Source organism: Leptodactylus fuscus, chromosome 1 (assembly GCF_031893055.1).
Source record: "Leptodactylus fuscus isolate aLepFus1 chromosome 1, aLepFus1.hap2, whole genome shotgun sequence".
Lineage (NCBI taxonomy): Eukaryota > Metazoa > Chordata > Amphibia > Anura > Leptodactylidae > Leptodactylus > Leptodactylus fuscus.
Window position 1 is genome coordinate 210,245,073 of NC_134265.1, and position 25,283 is coordinate 210,270,355.

Genomic DNA, 25,283 nt, shown 5'->3' on the forward strand with positions numbered 1-25,283 from the left:
TGGGGTGTGTTCCTTCCTTCTTTCCTTCCTAATGAGTGACAAAAATCTGACGGGAAAACTCATGTATATGTTTGAGGTGGATTTCAGCAAAGAATCCACATCAAGATGGACTTCCTAAGGCGTTTTTCAGTGTATGGGCACATATCTTGAGAGAAGGCTCTAGGGTCATTATTCATAGAACAGCATGTGCTCTTTACCTCAGTCCCAGCAGGAGATGGCTTGGCTTCAGTAGTCCGGTTGGGTAGCAAACTAGAGTTCCCATCTTGCTTTACTAAAACGTATTCCAAGCTATTTTCTTTGTATTCCCCCGGATGCTGAAGAACAAGTCTTCACCGGCATTCATTTCATATTGTACTCCCTCTCTGAACCCTCATCTTATTTTCCTGTTTCACAAATTTACTAATTAAATTCACAATATATTATTAGGATTGGACAAATAACTGAAATTGAAAGTCAATTCAATAGTTGTGAACTTACTCCCATCAGTTATTTTGCATCCCTGCCATGCTGTCTCACACTGCTATTGCTAAAGGATATCACTAACTGTATACTATAAGATTTCTCTTGCATGAATAGCACCGCAGCACATTTCAGAACTTGTCAGTCATAGTTCCATGATTGCTAATACATGAATAACCAAAACAAAAATTCAACATCATGGCCTATAAATAGGGGGCATGGCATGTAAAACTGTCCTAAAATAACGGTTTGTTAATCATAATTGAGGTAATTTTTATTTAATAGTGAATTTTAGGTCATAATCACCAGCCATAAGATTTCTTTATTTTCTCCAATGGTTACCTGCACTGGTGTGGAAGAAAACTGCATAATATATGCTGCTTGATAACTATTGCTTAATAGTTGCAGTATTTTATTTTATATTTTCCCTCTCTTTTCACATTGGCAGTGGGGAAATGTGTGCAAAACTATTAAAAGCCACACTTGAAGGTTTTCCTTTTAAATGACTTAAACTACAGGGAAACATCTGAAGGAAACTTATTATTCAAACATCTTAATAGATCAATATCCATGGCCATAGAGTTACAATATAAAATTCTGTCTGCTTGCAGCTGCTTCTGGAAAAAAGATTTAGGAGCTTACTGCATGCAGACTTATACAGCTTTTAGTTGGCAGTGAAAAGGGAAATGGGGATTTTGTGCTTTGTAATAGAAGGATTTGAACTCCAGCACCTTCAGCGATATCATTAATCAGCTATAAATGTTGGTGCAGGAAACAAAATGGTGGTCGGTGACTCTAAGCAAAATTCCTTTTTCTGTATATTTTAAGTGGAAAAATGTAATAACCTTTATGAGTCAATCATGGGTATTCTAATGAGATCTTTAGTAGTTAAGAGGGTGAGCAAATGTCAGAAGTCAAGCTCTACACCCCCATCTTGACCTCTCCACTCTAATAATTTTCATCCTGCCTGTTTGCTGGGCAAGGGACTGGGCTGTAAACAAGTAGGTAAAACAGGGACAAGAATTCATTAGCCTATTGAGTAAAACATTTCGATGTCGCATTCAATATAAAAAATTGCATAGTAGATCTCATGGGTTGACCTAAGATATAATAAAGTTAGAACGGGGAAATGGGTATGACAGGTACTCTTTAAAGTCTCATGTAGCATGCTCATAATAGTACAGTAGAGAACCACATTATTATCACTCTTCATCCATGTTAGGTTTTTCTTTTGTTCTGTTTTTTTTTTTTTTTTTTTTTTTTTTTTTTTTAAGACAGTTTCTAAAACTTTTCTTTTTTTAATTCTATGGATTTTTACCACAGTTTGTGATCTAGACTCCATAAGAAATAATAACGTATGTAATTAATAAACCAGTGATTAAAACTTGGTGCCAACAAGAAGTGTAGGTCTTATTCGGGTTGTGCAGTTAAATTGTTGGTATGGTGCTCTAAAGCCCCATTCCAGTTAGACCTTTGGGCTTCATATTTGGATTGTTTCTCTTCAAGAATGCTTACTGTTGAATCTCTGTTTCATACTTGTGGCTTGGTTTTTACTATGATTTGTATTGTCAGCTGTAACCCCTTATATGGAAAGGGCTGTGTCTTTCCAAGTCATGTTAAATCAACTAAATTTACCACAGGTGGTACCAACCAAGGTGTACGAACATTCCAAAAATGATCAAGAGAAACCTAAATGTCATGTGTCCTCACGTACATGTCTGAATTTTAGATATATATTTTTTTTTTTTTAGGTCTTTAGACTTTTTGAATCCATTGTTTATGGCAAGGAGATAAGATGATATGATAGTGTAAGGAATGTGTAGTATAGTGTGTATAGAACATACTATGTGTAGTGAATTTACACCGTCCTTAGCAACACTCAGAGCATTGCTAAGAGGAGACTTTAGAGCTTATGTTTTTTTTGTTTTTTTTTTGTTGTTTTTTTAAGAAAGGAAAGCACAATCGCCCAATAAACTGTTACAAAAATGTCCTCCAAAATTCCCCTAACACATTGTGATTGAAATGACAGTAAATATTAAAATGAATAGAAATTTAAATGTCTGTCTTTTATAAGTTACTTTTGTAACTTTAGTTTTTTTTTTGTTTTGTTTTTTTAAGATATATTTATTTATTTTTTTCAGCCTGGATTTTTGCCTGGTGATTTAGGCATGAATAACCCCAATGCACTTTCACCCAGTGGAGGAAAAGGAGCCTCACAATATTATTCATATCCAACCAGCTCAAGGCGGCGTCCAGGAGATGGCACCCTTGGTATAAATTTTCCATCTTTATCTGTAATAAACAAAGTGGTTAGCAGACCAATTCTATCTGGCCAGGTGGACTTGCTGCATATATTTGTGTTCCATATTTGTTGGGTTATATCTAACCTCTATGCTTGTGTGGGCAGGAGAGTCAGCTGATTAACTGTAGTCTTTCTTGTAATAATTGTCATTTTGATTAGTATTGCTGCATTAGTAACCATATCATTTTATCATCCTGCAGATGTGCAACCCAAGAAAGTTCGAAAGGTGCCTCCAGGACTTCCTTCATCTGTAAGTGGTGTTCATTATATGCTATAATTTTTTATGTAGATATTATCATTTATTAACCCTTTAAGGACACAGGGCACTTTGTATGTTAATGCTTTTTTTTTTTTAATTCCTTCCATATTTTCCTAAACCGTCCCCACATCCCCTTATTCTTTGGCACCATTTGGGGGTACCTATAATGTTTTGATTAGTTCTTATTAATGTTTTTGGGGGTCCGTGTGAAAAATACCATAATTCTATCTATTGTGTATAAATGACAACTGGCAACTTCGTCCACCTGGTCATTACAATTATGGCGAATGATTTTCTTGGGATCTCCACATTCTGACATCTATAACTTTGTTTTGTTTTTTTGTTTTTTTTACTCTTTGGTTGATGGAGATATGTAAGGGATTTTTATTCTTTGGACTGACCAAAAATGCATTATTTTGCACAATGCAGTGTGTGTGTGTGTAGTTACATATATATGTGTGTGTGTGTGTGTGTGTGTGTGTGTATATGTATATGTCTGTGTGTGTGTATATGTGTGTATATATATATATATATATATATATATATATATATATATATATATATATATATATATATATTATAAAAATGAATTCTTGTGTGTGTATAATTATATCTAGTAGAATACCCATGGCTTCGCTCACGGAAAATATTTTAAATTGTTAGTTATGCTGGTTAAAGTAAAATTTTCAGTGTCACACTGTAATTGACATTTTCAGAGTGATACAGTGAATTTTTTCCACTTCCTCCCAACTTTTGAAGAACAGAAAGAAGGACAAAATGTGCGCCATGGCAAATTTAGCTCTGCCCACTTTTATGTTCACTCCACCCATTCTCATTCATTTTTCATGTGCTCCTACACAGTATAATCTTCCTACAGTCACCCGTAAATTATATGCCCCCCCTCCATCTCTTTCACCCAGTTTCATGTCCCTCCATCCATCTGCCCCCAGTTTCATGTCCCCCCATCTCTTTCCACAGTTTCATGCCCCTCCAACTCTGCACCCAGTTTCATGTCCCCACATCTCTTCCCACAGTTTCATGTAGCCCCTTCCATCTTTTCCCCCAGTTTCATGTCCCCCCTCCATCTCTGCCCCCAGTTTCATGCCCCCATCTCTTCCCACAGTTTCATGTCTCGCCCTATTCTGCCCCAGTTACATGTCCCCCTCCATCTCTGTCCCCAGTTTCATGTCCCCCCCTACATCTCTGCCCCCATTTTCATGTCGTTCTCCCCCCTCCTTCATCTGCCCCTAGTTTCATGGGCGTCCTTCATTATGTTCTCCCTCAATGTTTAATACAAAACAACACTGATACTCACCTTTCCCTCGCTACCTGCAGCTCTCTCCGCAGTCTCACTTACAGAGTTGTAGGCGTGATGTGAGTGACTTCATTACATCGCGCCTAAACATCCAGGAGCCAGATCGCAGCGTTAAAGCAGGAGCTGAGCTGTGACAGCTCCTGCTTTACTCACCTATGTATTCAACTCTGGAGGCAGATGAGATAAAACCGGGACATACCTCCCGCTGACCGGGACTGTGGGATAAGACTGCGAATCCGGGAATGTCCCACAGAATCGGGAACTGTTGTTAGATATGCTTAGAATTTTTATTATTTTGGCATTTTAATAATTTCAACAACTTTTTTTTTTTCATTTCAATATTTTTATTGATTTTACATATTCAATACATATTATGTAGTATAAACTATTACAACTATTTTGTAAGCTATTTTTTTTTTTTTTTTTTTTTTTATCAAAAATTTAAATTTATGCACCTTACACAAACATCTAAAATATTTACACCCAATTAACAACATAGTACAACCCTTCCCCTCCCTCCAGTGTAATCTATAAGGAGTTCACGGACAAAAAAGTTAAATTGGTTTCCAGTTACACAGCTCTCTATTGTAGGGCTTCAGTGATGAAAGCTCCCTGTATAGAAAGCAATAATGACAATCTTACTGTGAGGCAGTTTTCACCTGACCAATGTGTATGTATAAGTGTGTGGTACGTGTATATGTGTTTGTGCGCATGTGATCCATATGTTTGTGCGTGCGCAGTGCTAGTGTCCATGTGTGCTGTAGTTGTGTGGGAGTACGCATGTGCTTTGTTCGTCCTTGTACATAGTGTGCATCCATCTGAGTGTGTTTGCGTACATGTGTGGTCCTTGCGTGCATGCGTGTGTGATGTGCATGTGGTATTTGTGGGGTGGTATTTGTGTGGTGGTGTGCTTGTGGGTTGGTGTATGTGTGCTGTCTGTGCGATGTTTATATGGTGTGTGTGAAATGGTTGTGTGTGTGGTGGTGTGGCCCCTTTAGCAGCGACTCTTTGTCACCATTGCTATAATCCATCCCTGTCAGTCACAACTGTTGTTTTCCCTTCAGTGCTTTCACTTTCACTTCTTCCCATTATATGCATAGGGCCTAAATTTAGGGGCCCCAATCTCATGACGGGGGGACGCTAGCAAGATGTAACGTGCGCAGTATTCTTCTCCTGTGCATGGAGAGGGGGCATGCCAAATTTCACCCAAATCGGGCGAGAACTGTGGATTTGTATAGAGCGGACAACTACAGATTTTGAACTTGGGATCTCTAATTCCTAGTGCAGTGTACTGTAAAGGGTATAAATAGTATGGCAGCACATGAACATAGGCTCCCTTATGTGGAATGTGCATAGGCAGACAGCCAGGCAGGCTGCTTCTTCGAATCCTGGCTGCCGTGACCACACCAGGGACATTTTCTGGTTATCTAGTGACTATCCTTTTCCCCATTTCTGGAACCTCACTACTAACCCCCCACCGCCACCATTTTCCCAATCAACTCCATCATACTTGCCTATCTTCCATCTAGGCTTCTTCCTGCAGGACGGCTCCTCCCTCTTTTCCATAGTTCCAGTGCTGCTTTGTGTTCTGTAGCAATAATCCACCTCTACTGCACAGCTCCCACGCCTGCACTAGGGCAAGTGCAGCAGGACACAGACGTCTGCGTACTGTACATTCAATACGGTCGTGTAAGACCAGCCTTAAAGGGGTTGTGTGTCACATGATTATATAGTGAAGATAACGCAAAATTACAACTCTACCTTGCACCTTGTGATAGAGGAGCGTGTAGGAATTGAAGTTTGAGGGAGGGGGGGGGATCGAGGAGGGGAGGTTACAGTGGAAGCTGCAACTTAATTCTAGGCTAATATAGGAACATTTTATGTGAAAAATGTCACATCTAACTTTAGGCCACTGATCTGTATCTGCGTAGATATAATAAGTTAGTGCCATATCTGCTTCAAAATTTTGGAGCTAGCTCATAGGTGATATAAACTTAGTCTAGACAGTCGAATAATGCTCATCATCTAGCATGCACCACTATGATAAAACTGGTGCATTTTCCAACTGCATTACTGTGTAAATTTACGCTAAGTACTAAATGTTGGCTAATGTCAGAGAGAGGAGGGGTGAGGAACCATTGGAGCTGTAGTGCATGAAAATGGAGGTGCTATTCAGATTTGTAGAAGATGAACATAACTTCTAGGCTATGACATAATCTTCTGGTGAGAATGTTATACCCAGTTTTATTTGATTCTTGTGATTACATCAGTAAACCAAACAGAAGTAAGGGCCTTCTTACATGTGCTAATAATCAGCAAACAAATATTCTACATTTTCACCAATAATTTCCTTCTGTAAACATGGCAGCAATAAGCCAAAAAGCAAATGACTCTCAGCACCTCTGCACCACATCCCATAGAAGTCAATGAATGAATTGCTCTGGACGAAGCAGCAGCATTAGGCAAATAGCATATCTGTGTAAATGGACAGAAAATTAAATAAAGATTTCTACAATTAGAAAATAAAAGTTGGTTTTCATTGGTATTCTAATTCTAGATAATCGATTTCTTTCAAAAACAATTCCTTCACCATTCCTCACATGCTTGTATGAAATGCCAATAGTATGCTTCATGAAATAACAATTCTGGAGCATCCTTTTTAGAACTGTATGTTGTGCTATTTTATTATTCCTTCAAGAAATTATTAATTAACTAACAGGAGCCATTCCTGTTGTCAAAGAGGTGTGTCCCTACATAGTCTGGCACTAACTGCATTGTCTCGGTTGTCAATTTATTCATACTTTTTTAGAGGACTAATAGAGGAACAGCACAACAGAATTATATACTAATATGTATATCTGGCGTGGTTAAAGGAGTTGTCCCATCTCAAGGATCCTATCTATACTGGTAGCTTATGTAAATTGAAGCTCTTTTGTACATATATTGCTTTAGAAATTCTGCTTTCTTTGCCTGCAACGTGAATTATTCCTCCCATTGTTTACACAGTGTTGCTATAACCTAGGACAGGGGTAGGCAACCTTTTCTGTTTGGCGTGCCGATTTAAATTAAAAAAAAATCAAAGATGAGGTCCTCGGAGTGCCGGGCAATAATTGTAAAGCTGACGACACCTACACTAAAGTCATATAACACAAACCACAACATAGGGGTGCTGTCATACTGCGCTCCCAGCCACATGCGTTTACCACTATTTGCCTAGATACACATGTTCTTTTCCTTTAGAAGCAATGTAAGTACATGCGTAACCCACAATTAGTGGTAATGTATGTGACGGGGAGCAGAGTAAGGTCATACCTGCAAAGAGCTGACACACAATGTACCTGTATGCTCCATCCAGTCCTCGGCTGTTAGTAACTTCAGTTTTCTGTAAGGGAGCGTTCACACTACCGTCGGTGTCCGACAGCTAGTGTCCGCTGCTAATGTCCGTTCAAAATCTTGTGCAGATATTAGTATCGGACACTAGCTGTGTCTGTGACATTTTGCATCGATTTAAACGGACACCAGGTGCGTTCTTTTACTGTCTGTGGGTGTCCTTAACTGTCCGTTCTCAAAGATGTCCGACTTTTCAAGCGGACAGCAAAACCCGACATGTAGGTTTCTTGAAAAGTCGGACCTCTTTAGGAACGGACACTTAAGGACACCCACGAACAGTAAACGAACGCACCCGATGTCCATTTAAATCAATGCAAAATGTCACAGACACAGCTAGTGTCCGCTGCTAATGGCCACACATAGATTCTGAACAGACATTAGCAGCGGACACTAGCTGTCGGACACAGACGGTAGTGTGAACGCCCCCTAAGTGAAACGCAGATTAATTTGTCACTTTTAGTTCCTGGCGGTGCAGTAACAGCAAAACCCCAGCCAGGAATTAATGGGTGTCACACTTTCAACAAACTGGCCGCACTGGTGCCCAGGAACTGGATTTGGCTATAATTGCATCTAGTTACAGTGTCACCACCCAATAGAATCACACTAAGGCTGAGGCCCCACATTGCAAAAATGCAGCTTTTTTATTGCAGATTTAGCTGCATTTTTTTTTCCGTCAAAGCCAAAAATGGCTAGAAAACGAATGGGAAATATATAGGAAGCTTCTTACATGTCTCCCTCCTGCTCAATCTACTCCTGGCTTCGGCTAGAAAAAACCAGCAAAATCTGCAACGAAAAAAAAGCTGTTTCTGCAACGTGGGGCTTTAGCCTAAGGCCCCCACGTTGTTGGAACACAGCTTTTTTTGTTACATATTTTGCTGTGTTTTTCTGAGCCTAAGCCAGGAGTGGATTGAGCAGGAGGGAGACGTATAAGAAGCTTCCTATATATTTCCCATTCCTTCTTTAGCCATTTTTAGCTTTGGTTGAAATAAACCACAGCAAAATCTGCAACAAAAATGCTGCGTTTCTGCAACGTGGGGCCTCAGCCCTACGACTCCTGCTTACAAGTGGCATGCATGTGGTTTTCACTGACATACATTATAAATGAATTGACAGGGCTGCAAATGCAGACAGATATAGGGGTGCTATAGGACAGATAGAGGGGATGTATAGGACAGATAGAGGGGATGTATAGGACAGATAGAGGGGATGTATAGGACAGATAGAGGGGATGTATAGGACAGATAGAGGGGATGTATAGGACAGATATAGTGGATGTATAGGACAGATATAGGACCTGCTCCATAGTTTTCAGCTCTTCAATTTGGCCCAGATACACAGCCACAAAAAGAATGGCTGTATATATGGGTCAATTGAAATATATAGTTCTGTACTTATATCCACAGTTGTGAATAAAGAGTCTGGTCATGTGCATTGCAGGTTACAACTCAATGTGCCTCATATTAATAGCAGTGAACCCCATCATGTCCCTCACCCCCTGTGTGCTTTATATAAGGGACACTAATATGTGAGACATATGGAGATAATAAGTGAATATCTTCATTATATAGGTCCCTTATTAGTACCTCCATGTCTCACATATCAGTAACCCTTATGTGAGCCACACAGGGGTTAATGTGAGGAACATGATTGGGTTAACTGCTATTAATGTGAGGCACATGGAGTTACTAAAACTAAAGTAATAACCCCAAATGCCTGACAGTATTAAGAATAGTTAGTAACACACACGTACCTGGTGTTTTTACTTTCACTTTGCTCCCCGGAGCTTCCTCTCCTCTTCAGGGCTGCAGACGGCAGGAGCTCCTCACATGTAGCAGCAAGTCCAGGGAGCCCTTATCCTGTGCAGTGAGAGGCTCACCTCTGATTGGTGGGCAGTGAGAGAAGGGGGCGTGTCCTATACTTCAGCTCTACCAGAGCACTGAAAGGACGCTCTCTCTCTCTCAATTTTGTGTATGAAAGTTGCAGGCTGGCTGCCGTGTCAGCAAAATATGCCTCGCGTGCCAGACTTGGCACGCGTGCCAGGGGTTGCCGACCCCTGACCTAGGAGATAGGATAAGTGACTTCACTTACTCAGTGCAGAGAGTACAATCTGTTCAGTTAATTGCAGTTTTGCTGATAAAGCCTGGTCTGTAATATATACACACATTTATATAAACACACAGTTAACACTGAGTCCATTCTGTACAAGAATCTCTATATTATCTGACCTACAGAAGTGTTGTTTGTCCTGTTCAGCAGGAGGGAGGGAGAGAAATACAGGAAGTGAGAAGCAGACACTGCAGGCAGCCTAGCTGAAAGACTGAGATGGGAGAACCCCCTTTAGGCTGCGGAAATGCAGCTTTTTTAGTTGCAGATTTTGTTGCGATTTTTTGAGCCAAACCCAGGAGTGGTTACAAAAGGAATAGGACATATATAGTAAGTTCTTATACTTCTTCCTTCTGCTCAATCCACTCTTGGCTTTAGCTCAAAACCCGCAACAAAATCTGCAACAAAATAAGCAGCATTTCCGCAATGTGGGGTCTCTGCCTCAATTGGTCCTCTTTCTGGACCTTGGTGCATAAAGTACCTTGAGGTTCCTATTTACAGGCACAGTATAGAAATTAAACTATATTCATGTGTTGCATTTTTGCCACCATAACCTTAAAAGTTTGTCCTTGTGGTCATATCAGCTCAAAGTAAAGCTGATCATGCAAATGAGATGACTGCCAAAATCTGCCTTTAGTGAAGAGTTTATGGTCAGCTGACATGCATATGTGTATGGGCTGTTAAACTTTAGGGATCACTATGACTTTTGTATTCATCTGAATGAAACGCTTCTGTTCAACTCATTCCATTTATTGGTCTTGGTTTGGGAAAAGAAAAAAAAGGCCCCTGGAGCAAGATGTACAAAACTTGATAGAAGGTACAGCCTTAATTTACATGAGTTTTTGGCTAAGGCTAACTTCACACTCTTTTTTTCTTAATGTCCGTTGTTGTCATCCATCATAAAGTGAGAACAAGAGGCATCAACTATAGAAGAGTAATGACCCTTATGTCTTTGTCCATTTCCATTGACTTCAATGTAAATGTCATATTTGTTTACTTTTGTAACAGAAGAAAAAAATGTTTATGCGCAGGAAGGTAAAAAAAAAAATGATGTAATAAAACTTCCATCATGTTGTTTACATTGGGGGCGGACCCTCGTGGAAATTAAATAATCTTAGTGAGATTCTATCGCGAATAGAAATAAATTTGCTCAGTGTGTTGTGACTTTGCAAAAACATGCCCACATTTGTGGTATAAAATGTGGCTTGAGTGGCAAATCACTGCAAAAATATGTAATGTAGCCCTTAAAAAGTTTCAAACGGTGCTTTGTGTATTTAATGACAGAAAACAGGCATATAGTCTCTTCTCTCTATCTTATGAAAATGAATTTCTGTCTGTTCTTTATGCGCGACCAAACGACTGGATCGATCTTCACCAAATTTGGCACACAGATACTTCAGATGTCCGGGAAGGTTTAAGATGAGAACCCAACTCACTCGGATGTACCGTTTCGGAAATACAGCTTTCCCAAAACCCTGCCACCCCCCTATTAGCCAAAACAAACCTGCAAGTCTTTCACTAATATTCCAACTGCCATACACACGATCACTCCACATGTACAATCCAACACTGATATCCAAGCTGAGATATAAGCATCAGAGGATTAGAGACACAGATCAGCACACAGTATCACATGTCAGAGGATTAGATATGCGCGTCTGCACACAGTTCCACAAGGCGAAGGATTAGATACATGCGTCTGCACAAAGTACCACATGTTGGAGGATTAGATACACAGGTCAGCACACATTATCACACACTAGAGGATTAGATACTCGCGTCTGCACAAAGTACCACACTACGGAGGATTAGATACACAGGTCAGCACACAGTATCACATGCCAGAGGATTAGATAAACGCGTCTGCCCACAGTTCCACATGCTAGAGGTTTAGATACATGCGTCTGCACACAGTTCCTCATGCTAGAGGATTAGATACATGTGTCTGCACAAAGAACCACATGCCAGAGGATTAGATACACAAGTCAGCACATAGTATCACACGCCAGAGGACCAGATATGCACATCTTCACACAATACCACACGCCAGAAGATTGGATACACACCACTGCACACAATACCACATACTGGAGGATTAGATACGCGCTACTGTGAACAATACCACAAGGGGAGGGTTAGATACACGCGTCTGCACACAGTACCACACGTCAAAGGATTAGATACGCGTTTCTGCACACAGTACCACATGCTGGAGGATTAGATACACAAGTCAGTACATAGTATCACACACCAGGGGATTAGATATGCGCGTCAGCACACAGTACCACACGTGGGAGGATTAATTGCGTGTGTCTGCACACAGTACCAAGCGGCAGAGGATTAGATACACGCGTCTTCACACAATTCCACACGCCAGAGGATTAGATACGCACCACTGCACACAATACCACACGCCGGAGGATTAGATACACGGCTCTGCACAGAGCATCACATATTAGAGTTTTACTCCAGGTTTCCATAGCAACCCAGCCATTTTTCTTCACTGCCTTACGTCAACTTTAAAGGGGCAGGGCGCTGTGGATGACACTGCTACACAAGGTCACATACACACAGCTTTATTTCAGGTCTCCATAACAACCAATCGCAGGTTTTTCACTGATATCCGAATTCAGATGCTTATGGAAACACACAAACGATATACAAAATACAACAGTGCAAAACTGGACAATTCTTATGGGGCCACTACACAAACAAAAAATTAAATATACCCGTGCGAAGCCGTGTCCTCTTGCTAGTACTTAATATAAATATCTCCTCTCCCCCTGTGCTTTCAAGAAAAAAAATCTAATTTTTAATGTTCCTGAATGTATTTATTTTTGTATACCTAGGGATTGGGGGAGTCATTACAGATTTTTTAATCACTGGTTACATGTATGCATGTTTGTTTTAATTAGGGGGACAGCTGCTTATTTCCGGTGGTAATAAAGGATCAAGTGCAATTCGACATGTCCTGCTATAGGACTGTTTTAGTTGCCCCCTTACACATTAGATTGTGTTTTGATCATGTTGGGATAGGCATCTTAGCAAATTATGTAATGTTTATATTCAGGTTAAAGAGGTGATCCAGTAATTAGAAAAACTCTGTAGTTTAACCAGAGGAGAGTATTTAGAGGGGTTGTTCGGGATACATTAAAAATTAAACTCTAAATTAAACCCTCTTCCCCACCTGTCATGGTAGTTGTTAGCTAAGATAGCAGGAAGCTACCCATGTAAAAAAATGCAGAGGATGCCACTAGCTCCCAGATTAACTCAGAAACCGCTCAAAACACTGCTAAAAGTATTTTGGTGCACTTACTAACCCATTAATAGGGCTAAAAAAGGGGGTCTTTGGCCCGGAAAACCCCTTTAGCTTAAGGGTCCATTAACACGGAGGAAAATTGTGAGGAATTTGGTGTGGAATTTCAACGCTGGAAAAAAAAAAAAAAAAAAGCCTCCCATTGACTTCATGGCCTTTGGCCTTAAAGGGATTCTACCATTAAAAAACTTTTTTTTTTCTAGGTAACACGTCTGAATAGCCTTTAAAAAGGCTATTCGTCTCCTACCTTTGGAAGTGATCTCCACCGTGCCGTTCGTTCAAAATACCGGTTTGTACCGGTATGCTAATTAGTTCTCTCGCAGCGATGGGGGCGTCCCCCAGCGCAGGAGATGCGATGGGGGCGTCCGCATTGCTGCTCGAAAACCGACTCCAGCGCCGTCTTCTGCATCCGCCCCTTCCTTCTTCGGCTTGACGTCGGACGCTTGCGCAGTACGCTGTGTTCGGCGAACTTCGCCGAACGTACTGCGCATGCTCGCGGACATAGTGCCGACACCGCAATTTCGCGCATGCACAGTACGTTCGTCGAAGTTCGCCGAACAGAGCGTAATGCGCAGGCGTCCGACGTCAAGCCGAAGAAGGAAGGGGCGGATCCAGAAGATGATAGAGGCGGTGCTGGAGTCAGTTTTCGAGCAGCAATGGGGACGCCCTCATCCCATCTCCTGCGTTGGGTCCCGCCCCCATCGCTGCGAGAGAACTAATTAGCATATCGGTACAAACCGGTATTTTGAACAAACGGCGCGGCGGAGATCACTTCCAAAGGTAGGAGACGAATAGCCTTTCTAAAGGCTATTCCGAAGTGTTACCTAGAAAAAAAAAAGTTTTTTAATGGTAGAATCCCTTTAAGGGACAACCTCTTAAATACTCTGTTGGCTTTTTCCTCTTACTAGTGTTCCATTTGCTATTTGCAGAGTGAATCTCAAATAGCTTACTCTCTGAAAATATTCTTGATTTCAGTGTGAACTTGGACTACAATATAGCTACTCAGTTTTCTATCATAGTACCCATTCATAGTTTCACTAAGCTGTGGATAACTGAGTTCTTTCTTACCTGCATTATCCAGCAGCAGTATCTGTACAGGAAACCTTGCTTTAAAGACAATTTAAAAGAAACCTTTCAAATGGTTTTCCCATCATAAATTGGCTCCATCTCCGTTCCACTGGTGCTCCTTTATAATCCCTCTGTCACAGCAAAGTCAAGTTATACATTTTTGAAAACTGTCATATATAATTTAACCTTCGTAGTCACAGGGGGGGGGGGGGGGGGGCGCAACTACAGTTTAGTCATGTTGGTTTATTGCCTATCACTACTCCTGAGCATGAGTGACCTCTCCATCAAGTGACTGGACTGTAAGAGAGATGTCAAGGAGGTGTGACTATGCTGAAGATGCTCCTCAACCAGGGGGACTACTTAGGATAATTTCTGTATGACTTTGTTTTCAAATATTTATAACTTAACATTGCTGCAAACAAAAAGATTACAGAAGGGAAGCAATGGAAAGGTCATTACATGATCCTGCTTATGAAGGGGCCAGTTTATAATAGAAAACCCTTCTGACAGATTCCCTTTAAAGAATTGTTTTATGTATTTTGCATTTCTAGAAATGTGTGGAATTGAAGGGTTGTTTTTGTTTTTCTGTAGTTGCTTTGAGTTTTATTTCTAAATTTAAGTTGCGTAAATTCTGGTTTCTCCTTGGAAAACAACACTCAAGTCAGTCTTTGTCTTTTTTTTTTTTTTTACAACCACCTCCCTGTGTAACATGTAAACACATGGCTTAACTTCAGATGTGGGGAAAAGAACACCTAGTGGCAGCAGGTTTTCCTTACATCACCCCATGTGGTGTATAGCATTCTATAGTTTAAGTAGTATACATGTTTGTGTCAAGATTCCAGTCTCAGCTCTCTGCTATTGATTCACTCACCCACCCCCTCTCTCACCTCACTTTCCCAGCCAGACAGACCAGAGGAAATGACTTCACTCTACTGAAAGGGGAGAGAACCCCCTCCCAATCCAGCATTAACAGGGGGCTGAGAAGGGGAGGAGGGGGTTGTGTGATTTACAGCTTCCTGAGTAGCTCTTAACCATTTCAGGTCTCTCTGTATTCCTTACTTTAGACATGTGTAATGGGTTTTTTTTTTATGCAGCACAGTGCTAAAAATATACACTTATTGCATGGAATTCTGAAGTTTTGTCAACTTTTTTTTTTTTTTGCTATTTTTGTTAGCTGTCTGAATTAAAATTTTAAACAGCCATTGCTGCATTTGCAGGCATTTGTTGATTTTTCTACTGAATTCTAGATCAGGATAAACTATGTTCAGCGAATGGATTTTTAGCAGAAACTTGCATCATACAAGACGTTTGAAGTGTCCAAGTGGACCTGAAAAACGGAAACCTGAACGCTAGTGTGAACCTAGCGTAACAGTCTATCCTTAAGTGTTTAAACTGTACAAAAGACAACATGGGGTTAAGCTGTTTCCAGTGAAACTTGATGCTATAGTCTGGGACAGAAGCTGGAAATATCTATAGGGAGGGGGGAGTCAAATTCCACAGTGCCAGTAGATGCCTTCTCCATATATCACATGCTAATATATACTCTGGTTAATCTTACTTTTGGTTAAAGGTTTTTTGTATTATGTATTGTATTCCGTCTATTTATCGTGTGCACTACTTATGAGTGTTATCATTTCAGCAACCCTGTTCACATTATTTATTTCTTGTTACTGGCTTCTATTTTTTTCCCATTTGCCATTATGGAGGAACATCCTCTGCTCCCAGCTGCCCTAATTTTTGGCAGAGTGCCATAGTAGAGCAGATGGTACAGGGGGGGTGTGCTAACCAACTGACCCACAGTTACACAATGAGGAATTATGATGGAATTGTTAGGTTTTGTTTTTTGTTTAATTATTTAAGATTTATTTACCATACACTTTGAAACATTAGACCATATAAAAGAACATATTATTGTCTAATGCTAGATTTTAGTGTCTGTAATCTATCTTTCTTTCTCTGTTCACATTTATTTGAGAGGTGATCATACTGTGACAATGTCATCTATCAAGGGATGGGCTATATTGGACAGCAAGTGAACAGTCCATTCTTAAAATTGATATGTAGGATTAAAGAACATGGGCAAACTTAAAAATCTGAACAAGTGACAAGGACAAACTTTGCCTACATGAGTGGGTCAGGGTATCTCCAAATTTAAAGATCTTGTGAGTTGTTCCCAGAGTAATTGTGTTGATTTGCAGCTAGGGAAAAATGATGCCTGATTATGTACACTTCCAAAAATCCTGTGAATGTATATAATGCATGTTATAACAGAAAAACTTCACTTATTTTCCTTTCACTTAGAGAGTCTGTTGGGTCTAGAATGTCTTCCAAACCAGTAATGGTGCTCTGCAGGGGACTTTAATAGGAGCCGAAACATGCCTTTGTGGCCGCAAATGGATGATTTTTATGGGTATTCAAATCAGCCTGCAAGTGTGTCAGGGCTGAGACCTGATTTGCCTACAGATGGGCAGAGGCTGAAAATGTCAATCACTGCTAAAAGGGCAGCATTGGGTGATGATTCCATAGAAGAGCTGAAGCACTTATGGCTGACTGTAGGCAAATTTGTTCACTTGCAGGTTGACTTGTACACACTTGCACCTCTCTGAATCTATGTGGATTTTTTATAACTTTTTACGGCAGAAAGTCCATTTACGGTTACAGTAGAGGACAGTATGTCACTGGGAGGCAGGGACTCCTAGCAGCATAGATAACTATACTGCTAGGAGTCTCTACTGACATGAGGTGTGCATCGGTAAATCCAGCCAACACACGTGCTGAGTTTCACATCTGAAACTCTTCTTCTGAATGCAGTTTTTCATAAAAGCATATGTGTAATAAGGCATAAAATTAATGTTTATGACTTCACGTGTGATCCAAGCAGTACTTGAGATGCTCAACACTTACATAGTTAAATAGTAGATAAGGTTGGATGAAGACAACAGTCCATCAAGTTCAACCTATAACCCTACAGTGTTGATCCAGAGCATGGCAAAAAAAAAAAAAAAACCACATGAAGCTCATGCCAATTGCCCTATTTCAGTAGGAAAAATTCTTTCCTGACTCCAGACAGATTTGCATATTTTTCCCATGGTCCAATCTGGCAGTCAGTATAAAACCCTGGATCAACAGGTCCTTAAAATCTAGAATCCATAACCTGCAATATTGTTCTCTTAAAGGCATCCAGGCCCTCTTTGAACTTGTTCAATGAATTCACCATCACCACTACCTGGGTTCCATAGTCTCTCAGTTCTTACACTACTCTAAAGATAAGTTTGCTGTCCACCAAAATCCCTAAGTCTTTTTCAATAGAGAAGAAGATAATAGCGCTCTCAGGTCAATGATGCGCTCTTCCGAATAAAGGTTGCTCGTTTGACCTGAGAGCGCCGTCTATTATCTTCTTCTCCATTGTCTATCTATTGGTATTTGGTGATCAATAGGTGTGCTGCTCCCTCCACCTACATTTGGGCTTTTTTACGTGGTTGTGAGCGTTGTTTCGCAACCACAACAGGTGAGAGGCCATCTGATCAAACTTTTGTATATGTGTGTAAAATTTAAAATCAAAGTTTCATACCTACTGCACTATAAGTTTACTCAGTGTCTGCCTTTTTCTCTTGTCTTAAGTCTTTTTCAATGGCAGTCTTACCCAGTAATCTCCTATTAAGTACATAATCATACATTTTATTTTGTCGACCAAAATGCATTACCTTACATTTGTCAACATTGAACTTTATTTGCCAAGTCTTCGCCCATGCTTCCAGTTTCCTTAGATCCCCTTGTAATATTCTAATATCCTCCTCATTTTTGATTACTCTACAAAGTTTAGTATCATCTGCAAATATGGACACCCTGCTTTGTAAACCCTCTACCAGGTCATTAATAAGGATATTAAGCATGAGAGGACCCAATATGGACCCCTGTGCACCCCACTGGTGACTGTGACCCAGTTTGAATGTTTACCATTAACAAGTACCCTCTGTTTCCTATCAGTGAGCCAGTTGCGAACCCAAATGCATGTGTTTTCCCCCAGTCCCAACATTTTATGTGGTACAAAATCAAAAGCCTTTGAAAAGTCCAGATACATCGCGTCCACTGCATTACCCATTTCCAGTCTTGAACTGACCTCTTCATAGAAACTGATCAGATTAGTCTGATAGGACCGATTCCTCGTAAACCCATAAGATTATTTACATTGAGATACTCCAGGATAGCATCTCTTAGAAAGCCCTCAAATATCTTATCCACCACAGATGTCAAACTTACTAGCCTATAGTTTCCAGGCTTTTAGACCCCTTTTTGAAAATTGACTCCATGCTTGCTATGCGCTAATCCTGTGGAACAGACCCAGTCATTACTGAATTCTTGAATATTTGATATAAGGATCTATCTAACTATCTATCTGTCTATTTATCTACATGCTTAATTCCCTCAGAACTTGGGGGTGTATTCCATCTGGACCTGGCGATTTGTCTATTTTAGTGTTTTGCAGGCGGCGCCACACTTCTTCCTGGGTTAAATAGGAGACATTGGAGTCCGTATGCAGCCTCTATGCCTGGAAACCGTTTTTTGTTTTTGTTTTTTTGCATGAACACAAAGTCCTGCATGTATGACTTTGTGTCCATGCAAAAAAAAAAAAAAAAAACTGTTTCCAGGCAGAGAGGCAGCATACGGACACCGGTGTTACCTTTTAAAAAAAAAAAAAAAAAAAAAAAAAAAAAAAATTAAATGAATGGGGTTTGACTGCCGACAAGCCGTCCTTTATCCAGTTTCCCCTGGCAGTGATGGCGAACCTTTTTGAGACCAAGTGTCCAAACTGCAACCCAAAACTCAATAAACTATCGGGGAGTGCCAACACTGAAATTTAACCTTAAAACTCTGTGGATCCACAATTGCGGACCCACAAATTACAGTCATGTGAATGGGGCTTTATACAGCTTGTACTGAAAGGTAAAGGTCTCTGCATTTGGTACTTTTGACCAATTAATGTTCACTATTTACATCACACAGGATCTGTTTTATAGTGATTGTGAAATGTTATTACAGCCTGTACTAATATCATGTCTGCTATAAAACAGATACTGTGTGATATAAATAGTGAAGCGACCCCACACCTTACAATCTGCCCCGTAGTGGCCTCCACACACAGTACAATCTGCCCCGCAGTGGCCCCCACACACAGTACAATCTGCCCTGCAAAGGCCCCCACACACAGTACAATCTGCTCCACAGTGGCCCCCGCAAAAGGTTTATACCTGTATACTCCACAGTAGCCCCCGTCCCCACACAGCATGAAATGGTCCACAGTAGCCCCCTTACCCACACAGCATGAAATGGTCACAGTAGCCCCCTTCCCCACACAGTACACACACAAATATACTTACCTGAAAAGCCGCCGGGCGTCCTCTCTCCTGTTCACATCGAGTGCTGATGACTTGCGTCATCACACCTGCACCAGTGCAGAGGTCACACTATTTGTATTTGCACAAAAAGCTGAAAGCAGCAATCACTCACTAACGGGTAATCCTGTATCGGATTCCCCGTTAGTGAGCGATCCGGGCAACCGCATGCGTGACAGCAGAGGGGACTTTGCGTGCCCTCTCTGGCATGCGTGCCATAGGGTCGCCATCGCTGCCATAGGGTATATGTTTTCTTTAGTGCTCCTATTTACAGTGTTTTTGAAAATGTTCCATTTTTTTGTGTTCCTGTCACTTTGAGGATATTGTCCCAGTTTATGTTGCTAAGCCCCTCTCTTAACCTAGCTGGTTAAAATCGGCCTTCCTGAAGTTTAGTGTTTTTGAACCTCCTGTATTGAACATCTTTTTAATGTGTACAAGAAAACTTATTCTGTTATGTACAATATTACCCAGATGTCCCCCAACCTCCACTTTTGTTAAGGTGTCAGGTTCATTTGTTAAAATTAGGTTTAAAAGTGTGTCGCTTCTTGTACCTGGTAGTTTTGAAAATAAATTTTTAATAGGACTTAGGTAGGTAGTCTACGGGCAAGCAAATATAGAATATGGTCTATACTATTACATACCTTATTTATTAAACAGATATCTTTTCTAAAATGTGAACTTGGCTTTACCCTATACTAGCAGGAGGACCTGGCTTCACAAGGGTATATTTAATTTTTTGTTTGTGTAGTGGCCACATAAAGAATTAGCCAGTTTAGCACTGGTGTATTTTGTATGTTGTTTGTGTGTGTGTCTATAAGCGTCATGCGATCATGTATGTCCATAACCGTAATGCGATCATGTGTATCTCAGTTTGGATATCAGTGAAAAACCTGCGATCGGTTGCTATGGATAAGCTGTGTCAATGTGACCTTGTGTAACAGTGTCATCCACAGGGCCCTGCCCCTTTAAAGCTGAAATACAGCAGTGAAAAAAAATGGCTGGGTTGCTATGGAAACCTGGAGTAAAGCTCTGATGTGTGGTGAGGCGCATATCTAATCCTCCAGCGTGTGGTACCGTGTACAGACACGCGTATCTAATCCTCCAGCGTGTAGAACTGTGTGCAGAGGCGTGTATCTAATCCTCCGGCATGTGGTTTTGTGTGTTGATGTGTGTATCTAATCCTCCAGCGTGTGGTACTGTGTGCTGATGTGCGTATCTAATCCTTTGGAGTGTGGTAATGTGTGCTGACGTGCATATCTAATCCTCCAGCGTGTGGTACTGTGTGCTGACACACGTATCTAATCCTCCGAGGCGTGTATCTGTTTGGACATTAGTGCTGGATTGTGTATGTGGAGTTACCGTGTTTATGGCAGTTGAAATATGAGTGAAAGACTTGCAAGTTTGTATTGGCTTGGGGGTAGGGGGGGTCATTGTTTTGGGAATTCTGTATCTCTGGAACGGTACGTCCGAGAGAGTTGAGGTCTCCTCTTAAATGTTCCCGGACACCTGAAGTAACTGTGTGCCAAATTTGGGGAAGATCGGTCTAGTTGTTTGGTCACGCATAAAGAACAGACAGACAGAAATTTATTTTTATAATATAGAGAGAAATTATTTTGTTAAAGTTAAGTATGTTGGTTAGTTACAAAAGCTTTTTTTGCTAATAAATCTATTATGTAATGTATATTAAATTAAAAAATAGTTTTTCATTCTTCCTGATATCCTTCTGCTTGTTTGCAGGTATACCCTGCCAATTCAGGTGATGAATACAGTGGAGACCGTGGAAATTACTCTTCAAAGCCATCTAACTCTGTTTACCCTGGTACATTTTACATGGCAGGTAAAAGCCCACATATCCATATATAGGATATGATATCCACATATGCTTCTGTATTTAGTTGTTAAATTAATGGTCAAAAGGGATCACCTGTTTTCCAGCTAAGGTTCGGTAACTTTGGCAATTTGAGGGCTTTACACATCAGTATACAGTGGGACAAAAAAGTATTTAGTCAGTCACCAATAGTGCAAGTTCTACCACTTAAAAAGATGAGGCATCTGTAATTTACATCATAGGTAGACCTCAACTATGAGAGACAAAATGAGAAAACAAATCCAGAAAATCACATTGTCTGATTTTGTAAGAATTTATTTGCAAATTATGGTGGAAAATAAGTATTTGGTCACCTACAAACAATCAAAGATTTCTGGCTCTCACAGACCTGTAACTTCTTCAAGAGTCTCCTCTTTCCTCCACTCATTACCTGTAGTAATGGCACCTGTTTAAAGTTATCAGTATAAAAAGACACCTGTGCACACCCTCAAACAGTCAGACTCCAAACTCCCCTATGGTGAAGACCAAAGAGCTGTCAAAGGACACCAGAAACAAAATTGTAGCCCTGCACCAGGCTGGGAAGACTGAATCTGCAATAGGCAACCAGCTTGGATTGAAGAAATCAACTGTGGGAGCAATAATTAGAAAATGGAAGACATACAACACCACTGATAATCTCCCTCGATCTGGGGCTCCACGCAAAATCTCACTCCGTGGGGTCAAAATGATCACAAGAACGGTGAGCAAAAATCCCAGAACCACGCGGGGGGACCTAGTGAATGAACTGCTGGGACCAATGTAACAAAGCCTACCATCAGTAACACACTACGCCGCCAGGGACTCAGATCCTGCAGTGCCAGACGTGTCCCACTGCTTAAGCCAGTACATGTCCGGGCCCGTCTGAAGTTTGCTAGAGAGCATTTGGATGATCCAGAAGAGTATTGGGAGAATGTCCTATGGTCTGATGAAACCAAACTGGAACTGTTTGGTAGAAACACAACTTTTCGTGTTTGGAGGAAAAAGAATACTGAGTTGCATCCATCAAACACCATACCTACTGTAAAGCATGGGGGTGGAAACATCATGCTTTGGGGCTGTTTCTCTGCAAAGGGACCGGGACGACTGATCCGGGTACATGAAAGAATGAATGGGGCCATGTATCGTGAGATTTTGAGTGCAAACCTCCTTCCATCAGCAAGGGCATTGAAGATGAAACGTGGCTGGGTCTTTCAACATGACAATGATCCAAAGCACCACCGCCAGGGCAACGAAGGAGTGGCTTTGTAAGAAGCATTTCAAGGTCCTGGAGTGGCCTAGCCAGTCTCCAGATCTCAACCCTATAGAAAACCTTTGGAGGGAGTTGAAAGTCCGTGTTGCCAAACGACAGCCCCAAAACATCACTGCTCTAGATGAGATCTGCATGGACGAATGGGCCAACATACCAACAACAGTGTGTGCCAACCTTGTGAAGACTTACAGAAAACGTTTGACCTCTGTCATTGCCAACAAAGGATATATAACAAAGTATTGAGATGAAATTTTGTTACTGACCAAATACTTATTTTCCAGCATAATTTGCAAATAAATTCTTACAAAATCAGACAATGTGATTTTCTGGATTTGTTTTCTCATTTTGTCTCTCATAGTTGAGGTCTACCTATGATGTAAATTACAGACACCTCTCATCTTTTTAAGTGGTAGAACTTGCACTATTGGTGACTGACTAAATACTTTTTTGCCCCACTGTATAGCATAATATTTTTAATTGGCTATAATTTAAATTTCCGAATTATATAGGTTTCTTTTTATTAACTACTACATCTATTCTATCCCAAACTAGCAAAGCTAATCTAAAATAAAAATTGAGTTACTTGTTAATATCATTCGGTATAAGCCCAGCCACTAGAAGGCCGACATTAGGAATACAGTAAAAGTGTAGGCGCCGCCCAGATGGACTATACCCCCTCCACAGACAATAGATTAATCATTTTTAGCCTATTTCCATAGGAGGCAGGTATGAGCTGCTTGCGGGTCTTCTGTAATTTATTTTATTTCTTTATTTTTTCCTTTGCTGGGAGGTGTGGAGGGGTGTCTACCCTCACTGGCCAGAGATGACTCCTGCCCTACGGTGCCTTTCTTGTACCCCTGCACATTCACTGCAGCAGTGGTGCTGCATCCTCAGCCATCCCCTGTCCCCCCAGCTTCCCAGGTTTTTTCAGCCCCTCCTAGTCTTTTAATTGGCCTCTGGGAGGAAAATAGATACATTGCCTTTAGCACGGGCTTTGCTCCTAGAGGGAAGTTCTGCAGAGAAACCAGCAGGATACCTTTGGCCTCCTTTCATTCAACTGAACCTAGCTCTAATCGTCCTCCAGGACACTGCCAGATGTACCTTCTATCTTTCAGAGTGTCAGTTCTTCTCCAGTCAGTAGGGCACTGCTCCTAGGTCAGGTAGGCTCCCTGTGGGCCCTCTCTTTTCCTCTGGGTCCCTCTTCTTTTGGAGAAGTCATTCTGGCTTGGCTATTTTCCTCAGATTCTGCTATTAGGTTTTATGAAAAACAATGCATTAATCTAGGATTAATCAACCTTCCAAAAGGTGGTGTTGGTGCACATTTCTCTTTAAAACTATGACGATATCCACATGCATCAGCCAACCCAGGCTGTTGCTGGCTTAAGTACCCCTAATCGCGGTCCCTTGCCCTGCTTGGGTATCTTTCTTGGGCTATAGGTGAACTATCCAGGTTTCTGTTGGGCACTTTAGAGTGTGTGTCTGCCTTCTCCATTAGAGAGAGCTCCAGGCTTGAGGTTTTTTCTCCCCTCTCCATCAGTCGTCTGGATTGGATCACTGTAGCCAGTGCCTCCTCTCTGACTTGCCCCAGGTAACAGGAGAGAAAAAGGGTAAGGGGAAAAAATGGGATTACCCTCAGTGGAAGATGGATTTCCTGCTCAATTCGGCCCTTGTTGCTTTTCTGCATCATGGTTCAGCAATGGCTGTATGGTTTCAATTGGGCATCTTCCCCAAGATTACTCAGGGAGACCTAATCTATATGGCTGTTGTACTACTCCGTCCCTCAGTCACTGCTTTCCTCAGGATGACCTGACTCAGCTGCCCGACCTGTTATCCAAGTCAATTATGTGACTGTGGATTCTTCTCTTCCAACTACTTTACTGCATCATTGGTCAGCTTTTCTGGGATGACTCAGCATTCCCATTCCTATGGTTTCATAGCCTTTCTTACGTCTTAATTCCTATGTGTTTTTTATCTGGAGTCCTCTAGCTGGTTCTGGAATGACTAATGCCATAACAGTTTGAATACATTGCTGGGCTCCTGCCACAGTTTCCTTATGGGTTCTTACCTTTGATGGTAGTAGACTCTTGGGAAACATCTGGAGTACTCAATAGACTTTGGAGACCAGAAACAGCCTCTCTTCTTCCACAAAACCTACACAGACACCATCAGCTGCCTCCTGGACCCTTCCAACTGTCCGGGGACTTAGCGCCTTCTCATTACTTTGACAGGTGCTCTAGTGGCACCAATGACTCCTTAAGACCTTTCTCAAAGCTCAGTTCCTTCTGGCACTCCTGAACTCAGCTTTCAGACCTTCCTCTTCCAAGCTGCCCATTGCATGTAGGTCTTCTCTTACTTACTCCATACCAGGTGGAGGGGACAGTTACTGGACTCCTGACTCACCTGCTTGGTTTCACTTGGGCCAAGCGGTGGTCTTGACAAAATCCTAGATGGAGTTCTCATCCTTTTATGACTGGAAGACTTGTGCATTGATCTCCTTCCAGGCCATCCACTCCTCCCTTCACAAGGGACTAAGTGTCAATTTATGAGGGTTTAATATCTTTT

General features: G+C 41.2%; 1 protein-coding gene across 4 annotated transcripts in view; it reads left to right on the forward strand.

Moving 5' to 3' along the window:
* TCF3 (transcription factor 3) overlaps positions 1 to 25,283 on the forward strand; it is a 104,302-nt gene that overhangs the window by 53,987 nt on the left and 25,032 nt on the right. For all 4 annotated transcript variants that reach the window (XM_075283186.1, XM_075283203.1, XM_075283212.1 and 1 more), the window contains 3 exons: positions 2,601 to 2,730; positions 2,962 to 3,011; positions 21,343 to 21,442. In XM_075283186.1, coding sequence (XP_075139287.1) covers positions 2,601 to 2,730; positions 2,962 to 3,011; positions 21,343 to 21,442 — 280 coding nt within the window. The remainder of the gene's footprint in view (positions 1 to 2,600; positions 2,731 to 2,961; positions 3,012 to 21,342; positions 21,443 to 25,283) is intronic.